At 45.6% G+C, this 19,825-nt stretch overlaps 2 protein-coding genes across 3 annotated transcripts in view; both read right to left on the bottom strand.

The window, feature by feature from the left end:
* CAPN1 (calpain 1) overlaps positions 1 to 4,886 on the bottom strand; it is a 45,844-nt gene extending 40,958 nt beyond the window's left edge. Inside the window, exon 1 of the mRNA XM_072984396.2 lies at positions 4,730 to 4,886. The gene's annotated coding sequence lies outside the window, so the exon portion shown is untranslated. The remainder of the gene's footprint in view (positions 1 to 4,729) is intronic.
* Positions 4,887 to 8,174: 3,288 nt separating this feature from the next.
* SPDYC (speedy/RINGO cell cycle regulator family member C) lies at positions 8,175 to 18,726 on the bottom strand. 2 transcript variants are annotated; one of them, XM_072983985.2, is made up of 7 exons: positions 18,640 to 18,726; positions 16,117 to 16,369; positions 15,127 to 15,185; positions 14,529 to 14,614; positions 13,728 to 13,899; positions 10,769 to 11,048; positions 8,175 to 8,991 (listed from the first exon to the last, which is right to left on the bottom strand). In XM_072983985.2, exons 2-7 carry the CDS (start codon positions 16,325 to 16,327, stop codon positions 8,930 to 8,932), a joined length of 870 nt encoding a protein of 289 aa, XP_072840086.2. In that variant the 5' UTR covers positions 16,328 to 16,369; positions 18,640 to 18,726; the 3' UTR covers positions 8,175 to 8,929. The 2 variants fall into 2 exon arrangements, with proteins under 2 accessions (XP_072840086.2, XP_078238202.1); XM_078382076.1 differs by having other exon boundaries at positions 16,117 to 16,367; positions 18,665 to 18,699.
* Between the last annotated feature and the right edge of the window lie 1,099 nt (positions 18,727 to 19,825).

The raw sequence follows: 19,825 nt of genomic DNA, 5'->3' as shown, positions 1-19,825 counted from the left end.
CTGCAATATCTGAGGAGTCCCTTCACTCTTGTGTAACCGGACGGCTAGCTATTGTTTACTTGACGTAGGAAGAAGGGTTCTTTATTAGGAGTCCAGACAACACCTCCCACACGAGCTTCTCCAGGTTTCAGATCCACTGCTCTAAAGGCAAGAGCGGAGAGGACAGGACTGTGGAACTCCCATCCACTGGAAATCAAGTGGGGCCTCCCTGCTGTCCTTCCACCTTTAGACAATTTTTTTTGTGTGGAACTGGAGAGGCTAGCACAGGATAAACGTTCTTTTAAAAATCTCACCTTATATCCCCTACATGGCAGGAAAGAGAGACATACACTTAATAATAAATAAATAAATTTTGTCTGCAGGCCATCACTCTTAACCCCACGCAACAGACATGGTGAACACCATCCACCCGCCCGTAACGGTAATTTGCCTTAGATCCAAATCAACTTCCTTATGTTTTTATGTCTTCGGCAGGGTGGAATGTCCCATTGAGAGCCAGGCAGCTGACAATTCAAGATGATTGATATTTCAATATTTATCTTCGGATGGAGTTTGTAGGACACGGATGGGGGGAAAAGTTACTTTTTAAGACTCCCGCTTCCAGAAACCGCATTTGTGATCCCCAATGGGGTGGGTCCAAAAATTACTTTTCTAATGATTTGATGGCTCTGGTGAGTCACAAGATATGTGCACTGAACCCTCAGCATTCTCCCTACTTATTATCTCGGCTGATCTGGCGTGACTGCCAGAGTAACGGCTGCAAAAACAACACTCGAAATTTATGAAGCCTGAGCAGTCACAGAATCATATGGACTACTTGCTCTACTTCTGTCACCTATGAAAACCCCGCAGCTCTTCAACGCTTTTATTAACGACTTGGATGAGACAGTGCACGGAACACCTATCAAATTTGTGGACGATACAAAATAAAGTGGAATAGCTAATACCTTGGAAGACAGGAACACAATTCAAAAAGATCTTAATAGGCTTGAGCACTGAAAAACCACAGAATGAATTTTAACAGGGATAAATGCAACATTCTAGGCCTAGTGGGGAAGAAACCAAAGGGTGGCTCAGTAATACTAAAAGTAAGAAGGATCTTGGAATTGATGCAGATCAAAGCCGGAAAGCCCAAAGGGTGATGCGGCTGCAAAAAAAGCAAATGCGATTTTAGGCTGTATTAACAAAAGTATAGTCTCCAAATCCCATGAAGTATTAGTTTCTCTATTTGGCACTGGTGAAGCCTCGTCTTCAATGCTGTGTCTCGTTCTGGACGCCACCATTCAAGAAGGATGCTAACAAATTGGAACAAGTTCAGAGGAGGCAATAAGGATGATGAGGGGGGATGGAAACCAAGCCCTTGGAGGAAAGATGGAAAGAACTGGGCAGGTTTAGCCTTGAGAAAAGAAGCCGGAGGGGAGAGAGGACAGCCCTTTTCAGATCTTTGAAAAGGTCAGTCAGAAGAGAAGCAGGATCTGTTCTCGGTCATCCTAGAGTGCACGACAAGCCATAATGGGCTCAAGCTACATGAAACCAGATTTCGGCCGAATATCAGGAAAAACTTCTCAACTGTTAGATCAGTACGACAATGGAACCGAGGACCTCGGGAGGTGGCGAGCGCTCCAGCGCTGGAGGGCTTCAAGGGGAAAATTGGACAACCGTCCATCAGATCTGCTTTGATTTCGATTCCTGCCTTGAGCAGGGGGTTGGACTAGATGACCTCTGAGGGCCCCCTCTTCCCACTTCCTTGTTCTGCAATTCTTGACACTTTGCCTGTGTTTAATGCTTGGAAAAGCAAGCCAACCGGCGGGCATGGGTGTACCATTGGCAGGATCTACGAAACAGCAGATGGAAAAGAGTGACATTTCCAGACGCTGGGGAAGAAACGGCAAAAATACAATATACTCCCACAAAATGGAGTGGGGGGGGAAATCTTGCCTTTTGCCTCAGGCGGTAAGGTATCTTGCAATGCCTCTGTAAGCAGAACCACAAGAGCACACAGTTCGAATCGTGCAACTAAATTGCTCCAGGGCCCTCCTAGTACTCTTAGAAACAAAGCAGCCCATTTACCTCTTTATTTATTTATTAATTAAATTTATACCCCGCCCAGCTAGACCCAGAAGTCTACTCTGCCTCACATGCAAATTTCCAAGTAACGACTCGTTTACATAACAATATACTAAACAGGCCTGTTCAGGACACTTACTCTCTAAGCTCTGTTGCCACATCAACATGGAGGGGGGGGGAAAGGCTGCAACACACACACAAAACATATGGTGGAAATTAAGGGGAGGGGGAAAGGGGGGGAGAAACAACTAACAAAAGCACCAGAACATATTTTCAGCTTCCTTTTTTTCCTGGGAGGAATGAGCGGACTCCACTTTGAGGCCAGGAACACGGCCCCGGGCTTTCTCGTTAATAGTTCAGAAGTTATACATTTTTAAAATAATAATAATTTGTGTCTGTGTGTGTGTGTTATCGAAGGGCAGCTCCCATCGTTCCTAATCAACATCGTTAAGGGTGTGGTGGGGGGATTGTGGGAATGATAGGCTCCAACACAAACACACACACACACACACACACACACACACACACACACACAAGTCACGCAAAAGACATTAACAAGGGTTTTTTCCTCGCTTCGCTGTGCTTTTTCACCGTACTCTCATGAATGTATTCGTTTCAACTTTACATACAACCAGTCCAGTTCTGAATGCTGGCCAAGGATCAATATTTTTTTTTCACTGCCTCCTCTTCCTCTTCCTCTCTTTACACCAGGCATTCTTATCCAAGGGATACACCGAAGGCAGCTTCCAATCTGCCGGTAAATTCATCCTCCAGGCCAGAAATGAGCCCCAGAGATCCTGTTTCGGTTTAGACCCCGATCCTGCTGTTACTGAGAATCCACCTTTAGTTTTCATGCTGTTGGTGTTTTTAACCTTCCGTCTCTTGATCATGTAAAATATATTTTCACTTGTCGAAGCGGCCAGAATAGGGATTTTGCACTAAGGAGACGGTATATAATTTTTTTAAAAAAATAGCTAAGTAAACACTTCTTGCTCGCTCTCGGTGAGAATTAGTTTTTAAACTTGGCACTTCCCTTCCAGGCAGAAACAAGTGAGGTTCGGGCTGGGTTTGAGAGGGGGGGACTGTGAAGAACAAGCCCACCCCCTATCAGACAAGCCAGTTCTGTTCACATGTTCGGAACAGGGGTAGACCACGTCTCCATAAGCATCAGCACCCGGCTGGATTAGGCCAATGTGACTGGTAGCCCAAGATCTTGTCTCAAAACCCTGGCCTGTAAGATCACTGGCTCACAAGCCCAGGCCAAGAACACATAACCACCTCCCCTTGCTATTTCCTCAGGTTGGCCTTCAAAGGGATAGACTGCCCCTGAACCATGAGGTTCCACTAAATGGACCAAAACAGGGTTGTCGGGTTTTTTTTAACAGCCCACTGGGCTCAAAGCCATTCCAATCTTCCCCTCGCAAGTTCCACACATCCGTCATAAACGGTGTCCGAAAACGGCTTCCTTTCCTCGCTACTGCCTGTGAATTCTTTTGGAGAGACTCCGTGGTTTCAATATTTTAGACAAACACAACAACGGCTTGGCCGAGGGAATCCCGGCTTCTCAGGTTTACCTTTCCTTGGCACGAGGGATATTACGACAGCGGCGAGGAAGTCGATTTTTCGCCACCATGAACCTCGTGTGGGTGTCTACTGAGAGCCCTAAGCCGTCCCGGGGTGAGCAGGCAGGCCGAGGATCCTTCCTGGGGGATCCCACATTTTGGCAAAACTCCTCCGCAGGGACAGAAGTCGAAACCCCGAGGAGCGGGAGGCCTCCGAGTGGCCGGCTTTGCCAAGCGGTTCAGAGGAAACCGTTCCATGGGGACCAGCTCCAGAGCCGAGGCCTGAGCGTCCACTGTTCTGGGGTGAGGAGCCCAGCATTGCAGCAGAGAGAGAGAGAGAGAAAGAGGACTTAAGCCTGAGTTAAGTGAGTTTGTATTATTATTATTTTATTCAAGGCATCCTTCCCTAACCGGTTCAAAGTCGGAGCAGGGAAGGGCCGGTCCAAGCACTGCAAATGTTGGCAACCTTGCAGGGTTGGGCTGAGTCTCTGAGGCTGACTTGGCCTTGACCAGGGGAAGGCAGAACCGTTAGCTTTGCAGAAGATCTGCTCCTGGCAAGAGTAGCCACCACTGGAAGTGGGTTTGTGGACGGATCTGGACCCAGCTGCTGCCTGCCTGGAAGGGACTCAGACTCTCTCTCTCTCTCTCTCTCTCTCTCTCTCTCTCTTTTCTTGGGGGCCCGATTCTGGGAGTGCCCTGCAGAAGAGAGCGCAGGAAGCCGCTGGGCTTTTGGCACTCTGAACGCAAGCCTCCCCCTGTCCCCGATCCTTCTCTCCTTTTCTCCAAAACCGAAAGTCACTCACCCAGTGGCTCCATTTACGCACAGGCACCCCACCCCAAAGAAACACGACCGGCTATAAACAGAGCAAGATCAAGAGCCATGGAATCCGTGGGTCAAGCCAACTTCGCCGCCAGAAAAAAAGAAAAAAAGAGGGCGGCGGGGGTTGTGTAACCGGGCAGGCACCGCGGAAGCGTCAGGCCCTTTCCTTACCCCCCCTTTGCAGCCCAGCTCAACGCCCTTCTCAAAGGTCCCGAGCCGATCTCCCCCAAAACGCTTAGTATCCCCCCCCACCCAGAGCCCACCTCCCGGGAAGGCTCACCTGTCACCCAAGGGCGTCTCCAGCGGGCCAGGGGGGATCGCCAAGGCTCCGGGGGCGATCTGCTTCGCCCAAGCCCTGGCCGACTCGCGTGTAGCTCCGATCCCCCCCTCCCTCCGCCTCTGTGCAGCTGTTGGAAGTCAACGGAGGAGGAGGAGGAGCGGCTCCTCCCTGCCAGACTCCTCCCTGCGTGCGCCCTCGCCAAACCGGGGGAATGGAGAGGCGAGGGCGCACGGGCTGGGGGGAAAAAACCCTGGGGGTAGGGATCGGATCGGGGTTGAAGGCGGGGGAAATCGCCCCGCTTGCTCGCCCCTACCCCGGGGGGAAGGGAGAGTAGGCTGCCCGGCCCCTGCCCCCCTTCTCTCCGCATTGCAAGGGGGGCAAAGGCGCTCCAAGGGGCGCACGAGCTTGGCGCGCCACGGCCCGTGCGCTCTCCGATCGTGGCGCACGGATGGACTTGGGGGGGGGGGCGCAGCAAGGCTGTCTTTTCTCAACGCCTCGCCCCCCCCCTGTGCCTTTGGAGGACCCCAAGCGTGGCCTTTGAAAAACTGCCCCCCCTCCAGTGAAGCCGGAGCAGGGGATGGAAGGGGGGGGGCTCTCAAACAGCTCAACTTAATAAGAGTCATCTTAGAGCTGCAGAGCAGGAAGGGACCCTGTGGGTCATCCAGTCCAACCCCGGTAAGCACCAGGGTGGGGGGATTCGAACTCGCAACCCGGGAGATCTAAACCGCCGCACGATCCAGGTACCCCCTGGTGTGTATTCATTGAGGCAATGAAGAAGATGTAGGCAGGAAAAGGGCTGCCAAGGTCTTCTTTATATCATGGTCCTTGGCTGTCCTGGGGATGCGACGCCAGACGTTTCTGGGACGTCTGCCCAATAAGGCAGCCGTTTTATAGCTATAAAATTTTGCCACAAATTGGGTTGTGAATATCTGCTGCGCACTACGAAGCGTGGATCTCGGCTGAGTCTCTCCGAGATGTGCTGGAACTTGTTCGGCCAGCCAGTTTCCGCCTCTCCATTCTCCCTATTTTCTCAAGATCCTTTCTCCCCCTCAGCAATACACATCCTTTTTGATACCTCGGGGACATCCATGTCTTTTCACCTCACCAACCCCAGAGCTTCAGAACGCAGCCAAGATGATCTGGAAAACCAGGAAATTGCCTTTAAAAAAAAAAAAGCTATTTGGAAATAACTCTCAAACACCTCATTTCCTGCTTCTTTTAAAGAAGCCATCCCCGTTTCCTGCTGGATTATGTTGTCAAGGGTTGGGCCCTTACAAAACAGCAAGGTAATGTATGTGGGTCCTAAGCCTACCAAATACTGTCAAAGGCTGTTGACATTATCCTACTTGAACATCAAGAAGTTAGGATTTGATATGTTCCGCTATGTATTAGCAGTATGGTCTCTAGGACCTCTTCCTTTTCAGAATCCAGCCTGAACAGAAGGTATTTCTCACTCCATGTTGCAACATCTTGAGCATAACGCTGTGCTTTGCATGGAAAATTAATGCAATGGTCCTATAGCTCCTGCACTCTTTGACATTACCTTGGATTGGAAAATATATTGAATGTTTCCCATCTGCAGGCCATTGTTTGGCTTTCCATATTGGCCACTGTATTCTTCTTAGGATTTTGATACCCTGTTGTCTGGAGTAACACAGGTGCGCAGTTTGAGGGTGCCTTTGGATACATCTCTCAGTCTGGATTGCCCAGGTTTCAGTGGTGCCCAGGACAGCCTTTGCACAATTTAAAGTACAGTGGTGCCTCACTTAACGATTGCCCCGCATTACAACGAATCCGCTTCACGACGTTTTTGCAATCGCTTTTGCAATTGCAAAACACTGGTCTAAATAGGTTTTTTTCCACTTTGTGATGATCGGTTCCCTGCTTCAGGAACCGATTCTTCGCAAAACGATTTTTTTAAACAACTGATGGTGGTTTCAAAATGGCCACCGGGTAATTAAAATGGCCCCCCGCTGTGTTTAGGGACAGATTCCTTACTATACAGGCACTGAAAATAGCCGCCGTATGGAGGATCTTCGCTGGACGGTGAGTTTTTAGCTCATTGGAACACATTGAACGGTTTTCAATGCGTTTCAGTGGGCTTTTTATTTTCCCTTTACGATGTTTTCGCTTAACAGTGATTCTCCTGGAATGGATTATCGCCGTTAAGCGAGGCACCACTGTAGTGTGTGAGCTGTGCCTGATCCTGGAGACGTCTGATCTGACACATGGATTAGTTACATCCCGACTGGATTACTGTAATACTTTCTATGTGGGGTTGCCTCTCGAAAGTGTTCAGAAAGTTCAATGGGTCCAAAATGCAGCAGCCAGAGTGCTGATAGGGTGGGTCACAGGGGATCACATCATTTCCCTGTTTTCAGCAGCTCTGCTGGCTGCCAATCTGTTTCCAGGCACAATTCAAAGTGCTGGTTCTGGCCTATAAAGCCCTCATTAATCTGGGTCCAAACTATCTCAAAGACCATCTCTCCCATAGTGAGCTGGCTCGTGTGTTAAGATCATGAAGGGAAGCCTTTTTCTCAGTCCTGTCACCTTCACAGGTGCATTTGGTGGGGACTCAGGAAGGGGCCTTCTCTGTGGCTGCTCCCAGACTCTGGAACTCCCTCCCACATGAGGCCAGGCTGGCCCCATTTTTGCTGTCTTTCCACAAGCAGGTGAAAACCTTTCTCTTCAGGCAAGCTTTTCTGGGGCGAGTGACTGAGTGGGTTTGTTAAATGTATTGCTGTATTATACTGTTTTAATGTGTTTTGGTGTTGTTTTTGTTTACCATTTTTAGTGTGACATTTGTTTGATCCTTTCAGTATTGTGTAATCACTGTTGTTAGGTTAACATACTGTCTTTTAATGATGCAAGCCACCGTGACACCTTTCTAAGGAAAAAGGCATGGTAAAAATATTTTAAATAAATAATAATCCTATTAGTATCCCAACTATTCCTGGTGATTTATTTTTTTCCAAATGCTTTTAGAGCAGCTTTCACTGCACTTTCTAAAACTAGGTTCTTCATCACATGGTTCTTCTTCAAAGGAATTTGGCATCCTTGCATGGCTTCTGTATAGTTCTTCAGCAGACTATTTCTATATTTTTTTCTATTTTATCCTGATTAGATAATATGTTCCCTGTTAATCTTTGAGCACCCCTATTCCAGAGTTAAATTTCCCTTTAATTTCTTGGATGTTTGGCCTCTCATTTCTTCCCTCTTGTTGTTTCTTTACACTGATTATTGTACAGTAATAGATCTCTTTGTCTCTACATGACAATTTACTGGAAGATTACTTTTAGGATTCTGATCCTGTCACCTCTTACGTTTGCTTCTCACTTGTCCTTAACAATTTTAAGAGTTTCATCAGTTTAGGCTTTAATTTTCTTAGTCCAAATTATCTTTTTGCATCATTCCGTGTTAGTAGACTACAGTATTTTGAGCACCATTTCCAAGGGAAGTTTAACTTTATATGTAAACACAATGTAACTTTAAATGTAACAATATAACAATATTGCAACATTGTTACAATATAACAGGTAACAGTAACAATATAACAATAAATACATTTCAAAAGGCAAAAGCATAAGATATTCCAGGGGGGGAAAAAGGATGCAAACCTATTCTCTACTAAAAGAAGGTCTTGGTTTGGCATTTCTTTGCCCTCCTGTTTTACCAAGCAGTGGCCATTCCATGTTTTCACCCGAAGCGACCAGTACAAGGGCTGTAACTTTATGAAGTAGCACCCTCTTAAAAAACGAACCTCCTCCCTCATTCCCTTTTCTCTTCTGAAATGTAAACCTGGCAGCAAGGAAATATTTTTTGGAAAAGATAAACGGGCTTTGGAATGCCTCGGGCCGAAAAGCAGCATAAAAATGCACCATGAATAAATGAATAACCGCTGGTGAATCAGAAATCATTAAAAGTTCTCGACGTTAGCCTGGTCTCCTAGATATTTTTTTTTATTAGGAGTCTGTCCAGCCAGTGTATTTGGCATTGAACGAGTCGTACTGAATAGCCCGTGTTTGTTAGGTTTTTGTTTTTTTAAATACATACAAATACAACATTGTGTGTTCTCTCTATGAACGGGAAGATAAAGTGCATAAACACTGCAGATGGAGATGAAAAATAGGAACGTCCAACAAGAACCACTCCGAGGACGGAAATAATGTCTGTGTGGAGAAAAGCCTTGACCACCGGATGCTAGCCCAGGAACTGGCCGTCCTTGTCTGTTCCCTCCGTCTCCATATCAGATTCCTGCAGGACTGCCAGCCAAAAGATTTAAGGTGAAACCATAACCTGCAGAGAATTTAGAAGCTACACATTTGATGAAAATTATAACCACAGCATTACTATTATCTTGAACGCAGAAGTGTTCCGACTAGCGATGGGGTAACTGCTGTGTTGACGGAATACCCATATTAAAAACAGTTGCAGACTGCCATCCACAAACCATCAATTCTGACATCTGACAGAAAACGGTACACCCCTTCTTCTGGCAGCTGGGGGGCGGGGGGACAGGGAGGTGGCGGCTGTGTCAAGGTCCCAAATACTGTGCTGACACACAGTAGAACCCCACACACACACACACTGCTGCAGCAACCATAGGTTCTGATTTAGAGAAACCCCCTACCCATCACTTTGGACTGGGACAATTATGGGACAATACTCTAGAAGCTTTAAAAAATATTTATATTAACAAAAAAGTTTCCCTTTCTCATGCACAGTGCTGCCTCGCATTACAATGTTAATTCATTCCAGTGAAATCGCTGTAGAACGAAAACGTCGTAATGCAAAAATAAAAAGCCCATTGAAACGCATTGAAACCCCTTCAATGCGTTCCAATGGGCTGGAAACTCACCGTCCCGCGAAGATCCTCCATAGGGCGGCCATTTTCGGTGGCTGTCTTGCGAGGAATCCCTCCCAGAAAACAGTGGGGAGCCATTTTGTTTACCTGGCAGCCATTTTGAAACCGCCGATCAGCTGGAGGAAAACCGTCGCTTTGCGAAGAATCAGTTCCTGAAGCAGGGAACCGATCACCGCAAAGCGAAAAAATCCCATTCAGACCATCATTTTGCGGTCACAGAAAGATCGCCGTAATGCGGGGCAATCGTAAAGCGAGGCGCCACTGTAAGCAGAAATCTTGCTAAACACACGGATTGGTAGAACTTGTGTATTCTGTGCTGTCAATTCGGAACTGACATAGCAACCCTAATAGGGCTTTCGAGGTAAGTGAGATACTTTAAGGAGTGGTTTGACCAATTCGACTCCCTCTCGGTGAACTTCCGTGGCTGAGCGGGAATTGGAACCCTCTTCTCCAGAGCCCTAGTCCGTCCCTCTATCCAATATATCACACTAGGAAATTCAATAAACTGACCACTTGCCATTTCAGCATTTAAACTGTGCCTGTCCTCACCCCAGAGAACCACCCAGTTTAGATTTAAGGTGCAAACCCCACGGACTCGTTCATCGCTATTCGGCACTGGTTAGGCCTCCTCTTGAGTCCTGTGTCCAGTTCTGGACAGCACACTTTAAGAAGGATGCTGACAAATTCAAACAAGTTCAGAGGAGGGCAATAAGGATGATCAGGGGGTTGGAAATCACAGCCTTGGAGAAAAGATGGAACAAACTAGGCACGTCTATCCTGGAGAAAACAAGACAGAGAGGAGATAGGATAGCACTTATCAAATGTTTGAAATACAGAGGAGGGACAGGACCTGTTCTCAACCACCCCAGAGAGCAGGACACATAATACTCAAGCTACGGAAACCCAGATTTCCGCTGAAGATCAGGAAAAAGTTCTTAACTGTTAGAGCAGTACGACAACGGAACCGATGATCTCGGGAGGCGGTGAGCGCTACAGCGCTGTGGAGGCATTCAAGAGAAAGCAGGAGAAACCTCTGTCAGCTCTGCTTTGATTTGTATTCCTTCCCTGAGCAGGGGGGTTGGACTGGATGGCCTTAAAGGTCCCTTCCAACTCCATGAGTTTATGATTTTCAGTTAGAACGTGCATCAAGTTAAAAAGGCATTATTAGTACTTACTCAGCATGCTATAATCCGTTTGCAGATCTACCATCAGAAGAGGGAAGCTGTTCAAATCCTGGGTCGGTGGCGTGGCAGGCATCCCGCTGCTGCGGGAGGGAGCTGTTTCCGTATCTTCTTCTACCAGATCGCAGGCACAGAGAAGGCAGACTGGGGGCGTTACCCCCGGCCCTCTAGGGAGCAAGTCGTCGTCCGTCTTCAAGTAACTCCTCAGCGCCCCACTGTGGTGGGCGGCTCGTTCGCGGGACCATGCCCAGTGAGAAGGCTTCCTCAACATGATCTAGGCAACAAGGAGGCTAGCCGTTACAAAAAGATAATAAATCCAGAGCACCAAATACACAGAATACTTTGGCAAAAAAAAAAATCAGTGTAAATCGTTCTAGCGTGGTGTTCCGAAAACTTCACTCCGACCCTCCGCTTCGGTGGTGTGTAAAATGGCTCACAGAAACTCCCCAGGGCTGGATCTGTCCCGTTTTCAAAAGACATGCTCTTAGGTACGGTTCCTCTGTAAAATGAAAAAAATTGTGCACTGGAAGATGGAGGGGAGAGAGAGGAGAGCCCTTTTCAAATAATTGAAAGGTAGTCCTATAGAGGAGGGGCAGGATCTGTTCTCGATCATCTCAGAGTCCAGGACACGTCATAATGAGTTCAAGCTACAGGAAGTTAGATTTTGTCTATCACGAAAAACTTCTTAACTGTTAGGGCAGTAGGACAACGGGATCAACGAAGTTGGAATGGGGGTGAATGCTCCAACGCTGGAGACATTTTCCAAGAGAAAACTGGACCATCCTCCGTCAAGATCTGCTTTGCTTTGGATTCCTGCCTTGAGCAGGAGGGTTGGACTGGATGGTCTTCGAGGCCCCTTCCCACCCCATGATTCTAGCTTCTCTCACTCCTCTTATTTAACACCCGGTGCCCCCGAAGACCATTCTTGCAGGTCCCCCCCACAGGGCCTTCCGTTCTCGACTGCTAAGCAGAGCAAAGAAACTGGTTCGGGAATGCTGGGGAGGGGCAAACAAGAATGGCCAGTTGTTGGAGGAGAGTGACGTACAACATACCAGCTCTGCTTTGCACCCCTTCGGCAGCCCAGAATTTATTTATTTATTTATTTATTTATTTATTTATTTATTTATTTATTTATTTTATTTATTTATTTATTTATTTATTTATTTATTTGATTTTTTACCCTGCCCCTCTAGACCATGTCTCCTTTTTTTTGCTTTGTTGAGTTCCTTTGTTGCAGTACGAAGGCTCTTTAACGCTATACATGGAACCACTGCTGGAGATCATTCATAACTTTGGAGTCGAGTGTCATCACCAGTGATCTGCTGATGACACCCAGTTATATCTGTTGTTAACCCAAGCAGCCAAACGGCTATAATAATCCTTATCCGTTGTCTTGAGGCCGGGGCAACGCGGCTGTGGGTTAACAAACTGGACCCAGAAAAGACAGAGGGGAGTCACGCTGGTCATTCACCAAACAACAAATCCAGCTGTTATCTCTGGAAGGGCTGATGGACGAAAGATGCCCTTGTAAACGAAGGTAAGGTGTTTTATTAGATCCAATGTTCTTCCTAGAGAAACAGGTGGGAGCTAGGGACAGCTCCTCATTTTACCATCTGTCCCTGGTCTGGAAAACTTTTGTTCCTGGTCTGGAAGACATGATCCTGCTGTCCAATACTTCTGTAACATCAAGACTAGACTACTACAATTGTCTCTACGTGGGCCTGCCCTTGAAGGCAAGACTATTGACAAATGCCTCTGGTCACAACCATATGACATCGATTCTGCACTAATAACACTGACCACCCCTGTTTTTTCCTAGCTTCAATTCAAGATGTTGGTTATTGTCATTCATTCATTCATTCATTCATTCATTCATTCATTCATTCATTCATTCATTCAATTTCTACCCCGCCTATCTGGTCATAGCGACCACTCTAGGTGGCTTAAAACTCATTAAAAACAGTTAAAAACTTGGCTATTTAAGCAGGCCTTTCCTCCAGTCAGCTAAGTCTTTTCTTTTTTTCTCATCTTATCCCATTTTGCTAACTTTTTCTTAATCTAATTGTATGAATTAATATACTAATTGTATTTTAAGATTATTTATATTTTATATTGTCTTATTTTATGCTGTAAGCCGCCCCGAGTAGACATGGTCTAGAGGGGCGGGGTATAAATAAATAAATAAATAAATAAATAAATAAATAAATAAATAAATAAATAAATAAATAAATAAATAAATAAATAAATAAATAAAATTAAAGGCATAGGATCCACAACCCCCAGGGACAACAGAGATGGTCTGGGTATCCCCTTTTCCAGGTGTCAACTCTTCAAGTTGTTTAGCTTGAAAATAACGGGAAAAATATATTTTCTTATCGCTCCCTCCAGTGCTCTGGAACGTGTTTCCCGAGTCCCGACAATATCAGATGTCCTTCCAGGAGCGAAAGCCAAGTCGAATTATTTCAGCCAGCCTTGGGATGTTCCAAATTTTTCTTTTAAAATGTCAATTTTTATAAATCCGGTGTCTTCACTGCTAATGTGAAAATATCTGTGCTGTTTCGGATTGTGACGTTTATTATAGATTTAGATGTTTTGTTTAACTTTACTGTATCGTGTCATTCTTCTCCAACAAAACTGTATACAAAAGAAAATAATAAATAGACTGTTGCTCCACCACCACTAAAATAAAATTTAACAGGTAGCCCCATCAATTTCTATATTAGAATAAAAAGGCGCTCTCTTTGGCATTTGGCCCTCATCTGAAAAATGCCATAGCTTTTAAGGAGGGGTCAAAATAGAATTAATTAATTAATTAATTAATTAATTAATTAATTAATTAATTAATTAATTAATTAATTAATTAATATGCAGAGACATCATTATTCTTCTCTGATCACCCCTTCCCAGCTCAGGATCAAAACCAGGCAAACTAAAAGTAGCGGCGCCAGCTAACCTCATCGCAGCACCGCCGGCTAACAAATGCTCTATACTTCATTTTCGCCCAAAAGACATCGCGCATTTTCAGAAATTCCGGGATCATCTTCCTCCAATTGTCACCAAGGGCCCAGGGGAAGATCTCATATTTGTAATCTTCTGCGTCTTCTTCCATGTCATTTGCTAGGTATCTGTAATTAGGACAAGGTAGTCATGGGGGACATGTGAACACCTCTAGACATTTGCTCTTTACAGGCAAATACTGGCTGATTTCCCAAGTGCAGTCGTGCCCCGCTTTACGATTACCCCGTTTAACAACGAATCCGCTTGACAGTGAGGTTTTTGCAATCGCTTTTGCGATCGCAAAACGATGGTTTGAATGGGGTTTTTCTGCTTAGCAATGATCGGTTCCCGAAGCAGGGAACCAATTTTCGCTTTACGACAATCAAAAACAGCTGATCGTCGGGTTTCAAAATGGCCACCGGCTGAAGAAAATGGCCCCCCACTGTACTTAGGGACGGATTCCTCGCTGCACAGGCATGGAAAATGGCTGCCCCTATGGAGGATCTTCGCTGGACGGTGAGTTTTCAGCCCGTTGGAATGCATTAACCGGGTTTTAATGCGTTTCAATGGGTTTTTTAATTTCGTTTGACAATGTTTTCACTCTACAGTGATTATCATCGTCAAGTGAGGCATCACCGTAGCAGAAAAGAGTGGCTGGAGACCTAGAACACGTTCAAGGGGCCCTTCCCGCAACCTTTTCCGAGCAAATTCCAATTAAGGACCCTTCCATTTTACCAAAGCATTACAAGACACTTACAGAGCAACGAAGAGATTAATCCGTGTGTATTCTCTCATATGTAGGCCAGCACGTTTGAAGTACATCAGAGCCATAGCGATAAGATACTGAAAGAGAGGATTACTAAATTCCATTCTGGACCACAATCATAACTTAAGGGGTGGAATGGGGAAAAGGAAGAAGGCAGAAAAGCCACCTGTAACAAACAAAGACTCAGAAATCTCATGCCGGCTAAAATCCTACTGCATAGTTACACCTGTAAAAGGTGAGCAGCGTAACATATATTTTTTTTTGCACACCATATATTTACAAAAATAAATGAAAATTACTAAAAATGGCCACCACCACCTCAAAAGTACTCTCCAAAAGTTAATTAATTGGAATAATGCAAAGGACGGTTTATTATTCAGTCCGTTAATGCCAATGGCATTTAAGTTTCAGTTACAACTCTTATTTTTTTAATTATCAAATTAGGTATGACACACTGATTTTAATAGCTTATTTCCCAGCTCTGGGAACATATCATGCTATGACATAGAATTTGGTTTCCAATGATCTTTTGAAACAGCCATGATGCTGTAACAGCAATTTTAGGTTAATCACGTGATGGAAAACTCACCTTATCTGAGATTCTATAACATGTGTCCATTGATAGGAAATCTTGTATTAAACCATCCTCTGAAAAAAAGAGAAAACCATTTTCTACCATTTTTCATTAACAAAGGCTGAGATAATTCTTTTAAAATATTTGTCTGCTTGCTGCTTTTAAATATGTACTGTATAGTCGTTTCAGTGAACTCAGCTGCCTTGGGTACTTTTAAGGAGAAACACTGATTTTAATTCCTGTTGTTTTTAAATTATAATACTTGTTTAATTCTTTTAAAATATTTGTCTGCTTGCCGCTTTTAAATACGTATAGCCGTTTCAATGATCTCAGCTGCCTTGGGTACTTTTAAGGAGAAACACTGATTTTAATTCCTGTTTTTTATTATAATACTTGTTTAAGTCTTTTTAAATATTTGTCTGCTTGCTGCTTTTAAATATAGTCTTTTTAGCCATCTCAGCTGCCTTGGGTACTTTTAAGGAGAAACATGGGGTTAAAATATTTTAAATAAATAAACATTTTGCAACTTAAAATAGGCAGCAAATGGTACTTTCTACTCCTCCAAGCGAAGGTGCGTACCGCCTCAAATCAGCCCGGCTGTTTTAGCATTCAAGGCAGGCTGTCTCCACACATGTCAAAGTTTTCAGTAAATATACAAAAGCAAATATTTAAAAAAATAGTGTTGTGGCGTGATACCCTGAAATCTGTGGCCTGGAATCATTGTCTGATGGGAAGATTTGTACAGAACCTAGTTCCCGACCCATGCAATGAAATGATGGGGAAACCCTGACGTCAGCCTTTGGTTCCACACCTCCACGAGCTGTCAAAACAGAAGGTTTAGATCAGTGGTCGCCCAACCTTGGGGGACCTCCAGATGTTCTCGGACTACAACGCCCAGAAGCCTTTTTGCCACCACCTCTGCTGGCCAGGATTTCTGGGAGTTGAAGTCCAAGAACATCTGGAGGCCCCCAAGGTTTGGGGAACCACTGGTTTAGATGATCTCACCCAGCAGGCTGAAGAAGGCCTCTTGCTCTTCTCGACACAGGAGGAGGAACGGGAGATGTGAGACGGTCGAAGGCTCTCTCTCAAGTCCTGGCGCGCCACTGTTGGGTCTCTTGACCTCCTGCCTGCTGCAACATCGCTGTTGCCCGAGGCTCTCTGGCTTCGCCCCTCTGGCGACGGCAGGAAGGATGCAAGCCACCGGCTTGTCTTTCATCTTTCCTTTCGAAGGGTAGCAGCAGAAGCTGGAAGACCACCTCTAGGGAGGAAGAGATACACACACCAAGCTTCAGATCAGCCAAGAACCATTCGGAGGAGAGGGACCTTCCTAACGCTCTTATACTGCGCAGCTCACGCTGGTCCTCCATCCCTATCGTGTCCAGGCAGGGAGATCCCCCCCAGGTTCACCCTCCTCTTGAACCAAGCCAGGCCACTGGCGCTTCTAACCCATGACGGTCTTCCGAGGCACCGTCCGGCAAAGATTCTAATGGTTTCAACACCATCCAGAGATGCCCTTCCTTTCAAGAATCTGCCTTGGGTGGCCGGCCATCATTAGGACCGGATGGTCACGGCCGGAATGGCAGGTCCTCCTTCCCACCAAGTAAACAGTGACCCAAGGAGAATCTTCTCGAAAGCTTGCGTATAAGTTAGAACGGCTGAAGGACAGATATTCCAACTGGGGCTGTGAATCACTCGTGAAAGCGTTCTGCTCCCAGTATGAATGGTTAAATAATGGGGGATAAATCGGAGATTCAGGAAAAACCAAAACCACATATGGGGGATGCTGCTGCTTGTAGTAAACACCCCCTGCTTTCCACTTCCTCATTTCGTAGCTTCTGGCTACAGGTCTGGATAAAGGAACAGCCAAAACGTAGTCACTGGACCACACGTAGAGAGAGGTGGCCACCACCCACTCCTGTCTCCGTGGCCAGACAGCCAGTGGGATCTTTTGGGTAGAATATGGGGCTACTAGGGCCTGGAAGAGTGGGACTTTAGTCCCCATTAAACCACAGGTACCCAGTGTGGTGTGGTGTCGTGGACAGAGTGAACCCTGGACTCTGGAGAGCAGGGTACGAATCCTTGCTCAGCCGTATAAACTCACTGGTGGGGGCCTTTCTGATTGCACTCTGAGTTTATCACCTCATTGCTCTGGATTTTTACAGCGAATGTACGGCTCATTCACTGGATTTTTGCAGCGAATGGACGGCTGTCCGCCATGGTCTACCATTCCTCTAATACCTTTGGAGAAAGACAGAGGAGCTGCAAAGAACATTCAAATATTTAGCGGAATAAGCGCCTTTCTCTGAAGCCATCCTTAGACGAAACGGGAAGCAGCAAAATATCCAAACTCTCTAATATAACTCAGTCTATTACATGACTGTTAGTGAGAAAAACCGATCACAAGTATTCAAAGATGCAACCCTGCCTGGCTGGAGGGGTAGAACTTATTTGCAGGATAAGTACAGTTTCCCAGCTATCAGGAACACCAGATACAATCCCTCTATCACAAATGCGTAGAAGGCAAATTCCCAACCTATAAAGCAATTAAAAATAAATCATAGCTTTAATTACATAAATTCTCAGACATGCATCATTAACGTCTTCATTTATCTAGTTTGAATACCATGTCATAAACACATTATTTATCATTTTAAAAGAACATATTCCACACTCCATATTTTCCCCCAATTTTTCCAGAATAAAAAAGCAGCTTTGGGGGGGGGACCCTCTTTTTCCTCCAATTTTTCTGATTTTTCACCCCCAGGTCTTCTCATCTCCAGTCCTAGGTTGAGTTTCTGACCCCACCAAGCCTTTTAACATTCCCTATAGGCACCACAGTACACTAGGACCCCCGTTATCCGCAGGATCGGTATCCGCAGATTCACTTATCCATGGTCTGAAAATATGAAGAGAAAAATCTTAGAAATAAATATTGCTAAAGATAAAGTTACCCAAACTTGCTCTTAAAGCGAGCCGGAGACCAGGCTATGCATAGACTTCCCAAGTACATTATTATTATTATTATTATTATTATTATTATTATTATTATTATTATTATTATTATTATTATTATTATTATTATTATTATTATTATTATTATTATTATTATTATTATTATTATTATTATTGCTGCATCCACGGGAGGGGGAGCTTGGAACCAATCTCCCACAGACAGAGGGTCCTACTGTAATTCGGATTACACCCCTAAAAGCACACATCAAAACGCTTCTGCAGCACTGTTTTTACACAAAACCGTCTCTTCCTTTGCAACCACAGCTTCCAAGGCCAAGAGAAGTATTGCTAATTATTGCAGCATATAAATTCCCTTGCTTCTGCCTGAACTAGCATTAAATGCATTCCCCCAGAATTAAGACACATTTGCAAAAAAAAATAAAAATTAAAAATAAATTAAAGGGGGGAGACTATTATTAATAGGAAGTTGGGAGGGAAATGACCCCCCCAAAAAAGAAAATAGAACCCCCCCTTTCCTTGACCCCCCCTTCCCCCCACCTTTCCCCCCTCCCGCACCTGAGCAGAGCAAAAAAAACCCAACCCCTCCCAGTACAGTAAATGGGAGCTGCTGGTGGGCGGAGCCTCCGGCGACCACAGGGAACACGCCCAGTTTTTCCCCCAGCTCTGCCTTTTTATAGGTTCAGAGGCGCTCCCGCTCAGCCAATCACGGAGAGGGAGGGCGGGGAAGGGAAGGGAAGGAAGGAGGGGTCAAGGTATGGTCAGGCACCAGAGCCCAGTTAGTGACATGCGCAGTCGGTGGCTTGAAATTGGCCAGGCTGTGCACTGATGTGCAAGGAGGCATGGTGGGGGGGGGACTCATAGTGACCCTCTGCAAAACTCCCCCTCCTCAACTGCCCTGCTCTCAGCCATTGCACATGCAAAGTTGTGGATTCCTGTAGGGACTCCGTCCATCTCACATTTCAGCCTCCTCTTTTCCTACTGCCCCCCAGTTTTCCCAACATTATGATCTTTTCCCAAGGAACCAATCTCCCACGGACAGGGGGGTCCTACTGTAATTCACATTACACCCCTGTAGCACACAAAACAAAATACAAAACAATTTCTTCCTTTGCAACCACAGCTTAAAGGGCCAAGAGAAGTAGTATTCCTATTATTGCAGCATATAATTCCCTTGGTTCTGCCTGAATTTGCTTTAAATGCATTCCCCCAGAATTAAGACACATTTGTTAAAAAAAAGGGGGGGGGAGACTAACAGGGAGTTGAGAGGGAAATGACCCCCCAAAAGAAAATGGAAACCCCCTTTCCTTCCCCCCCTTCCCGCACCTGAGCAGAGCAAAACAAAAAACAACCTCTGCAAAACGCCCCGTCCTCAACTGCCCTGCTCTCAGCCATTGCAAATGCAAAGTTGTGGATTCCTTTAGGGAGTCGTCCATCTCACATTTCAGCTTCCTCTTTTCCTACTGCCTCCCAGCTTTCCCAGCATTATGATCATTTCCCAGGGAATCCTCTCTTCTCGTGATGTCCCCAAAGTAGGGCAGCCTCAGTTTCAACATTTGCACTTACGTAGGAGTAGATCTGGTTGTATGAATAGGCCACGTTTTTGCACTTTGCCTGTTCCAGTACTGGCTGTCCCATGGCCGAAGCAAAAGAGGGGGGTGCATTAAAAGGTTTCCATCATCCTTGTTCAGAACATGTCTCTGGAAGTTGGTCCTTCGATGCCGTAAACCCAAAACTCTTCCAT

The sequence above is a fragment of the Pogona vitticeps genome, chromosome 15 (genome assembly GCF_051106095.1).
Source record: "Pogona vitticeps strain Pit_001003342236 chromosome 15, PviZW2.1, whole genome shotgun sequence".
Lineage (NCBI taxonomy): Eukaryota > Metazoa > Chordata > Lepidosauria > Squamata > Agamidae > Pogona > Pogona vitticeps.
This window is presented reverse-complemented; position numbering and strand designations above follow the sequence as displayed.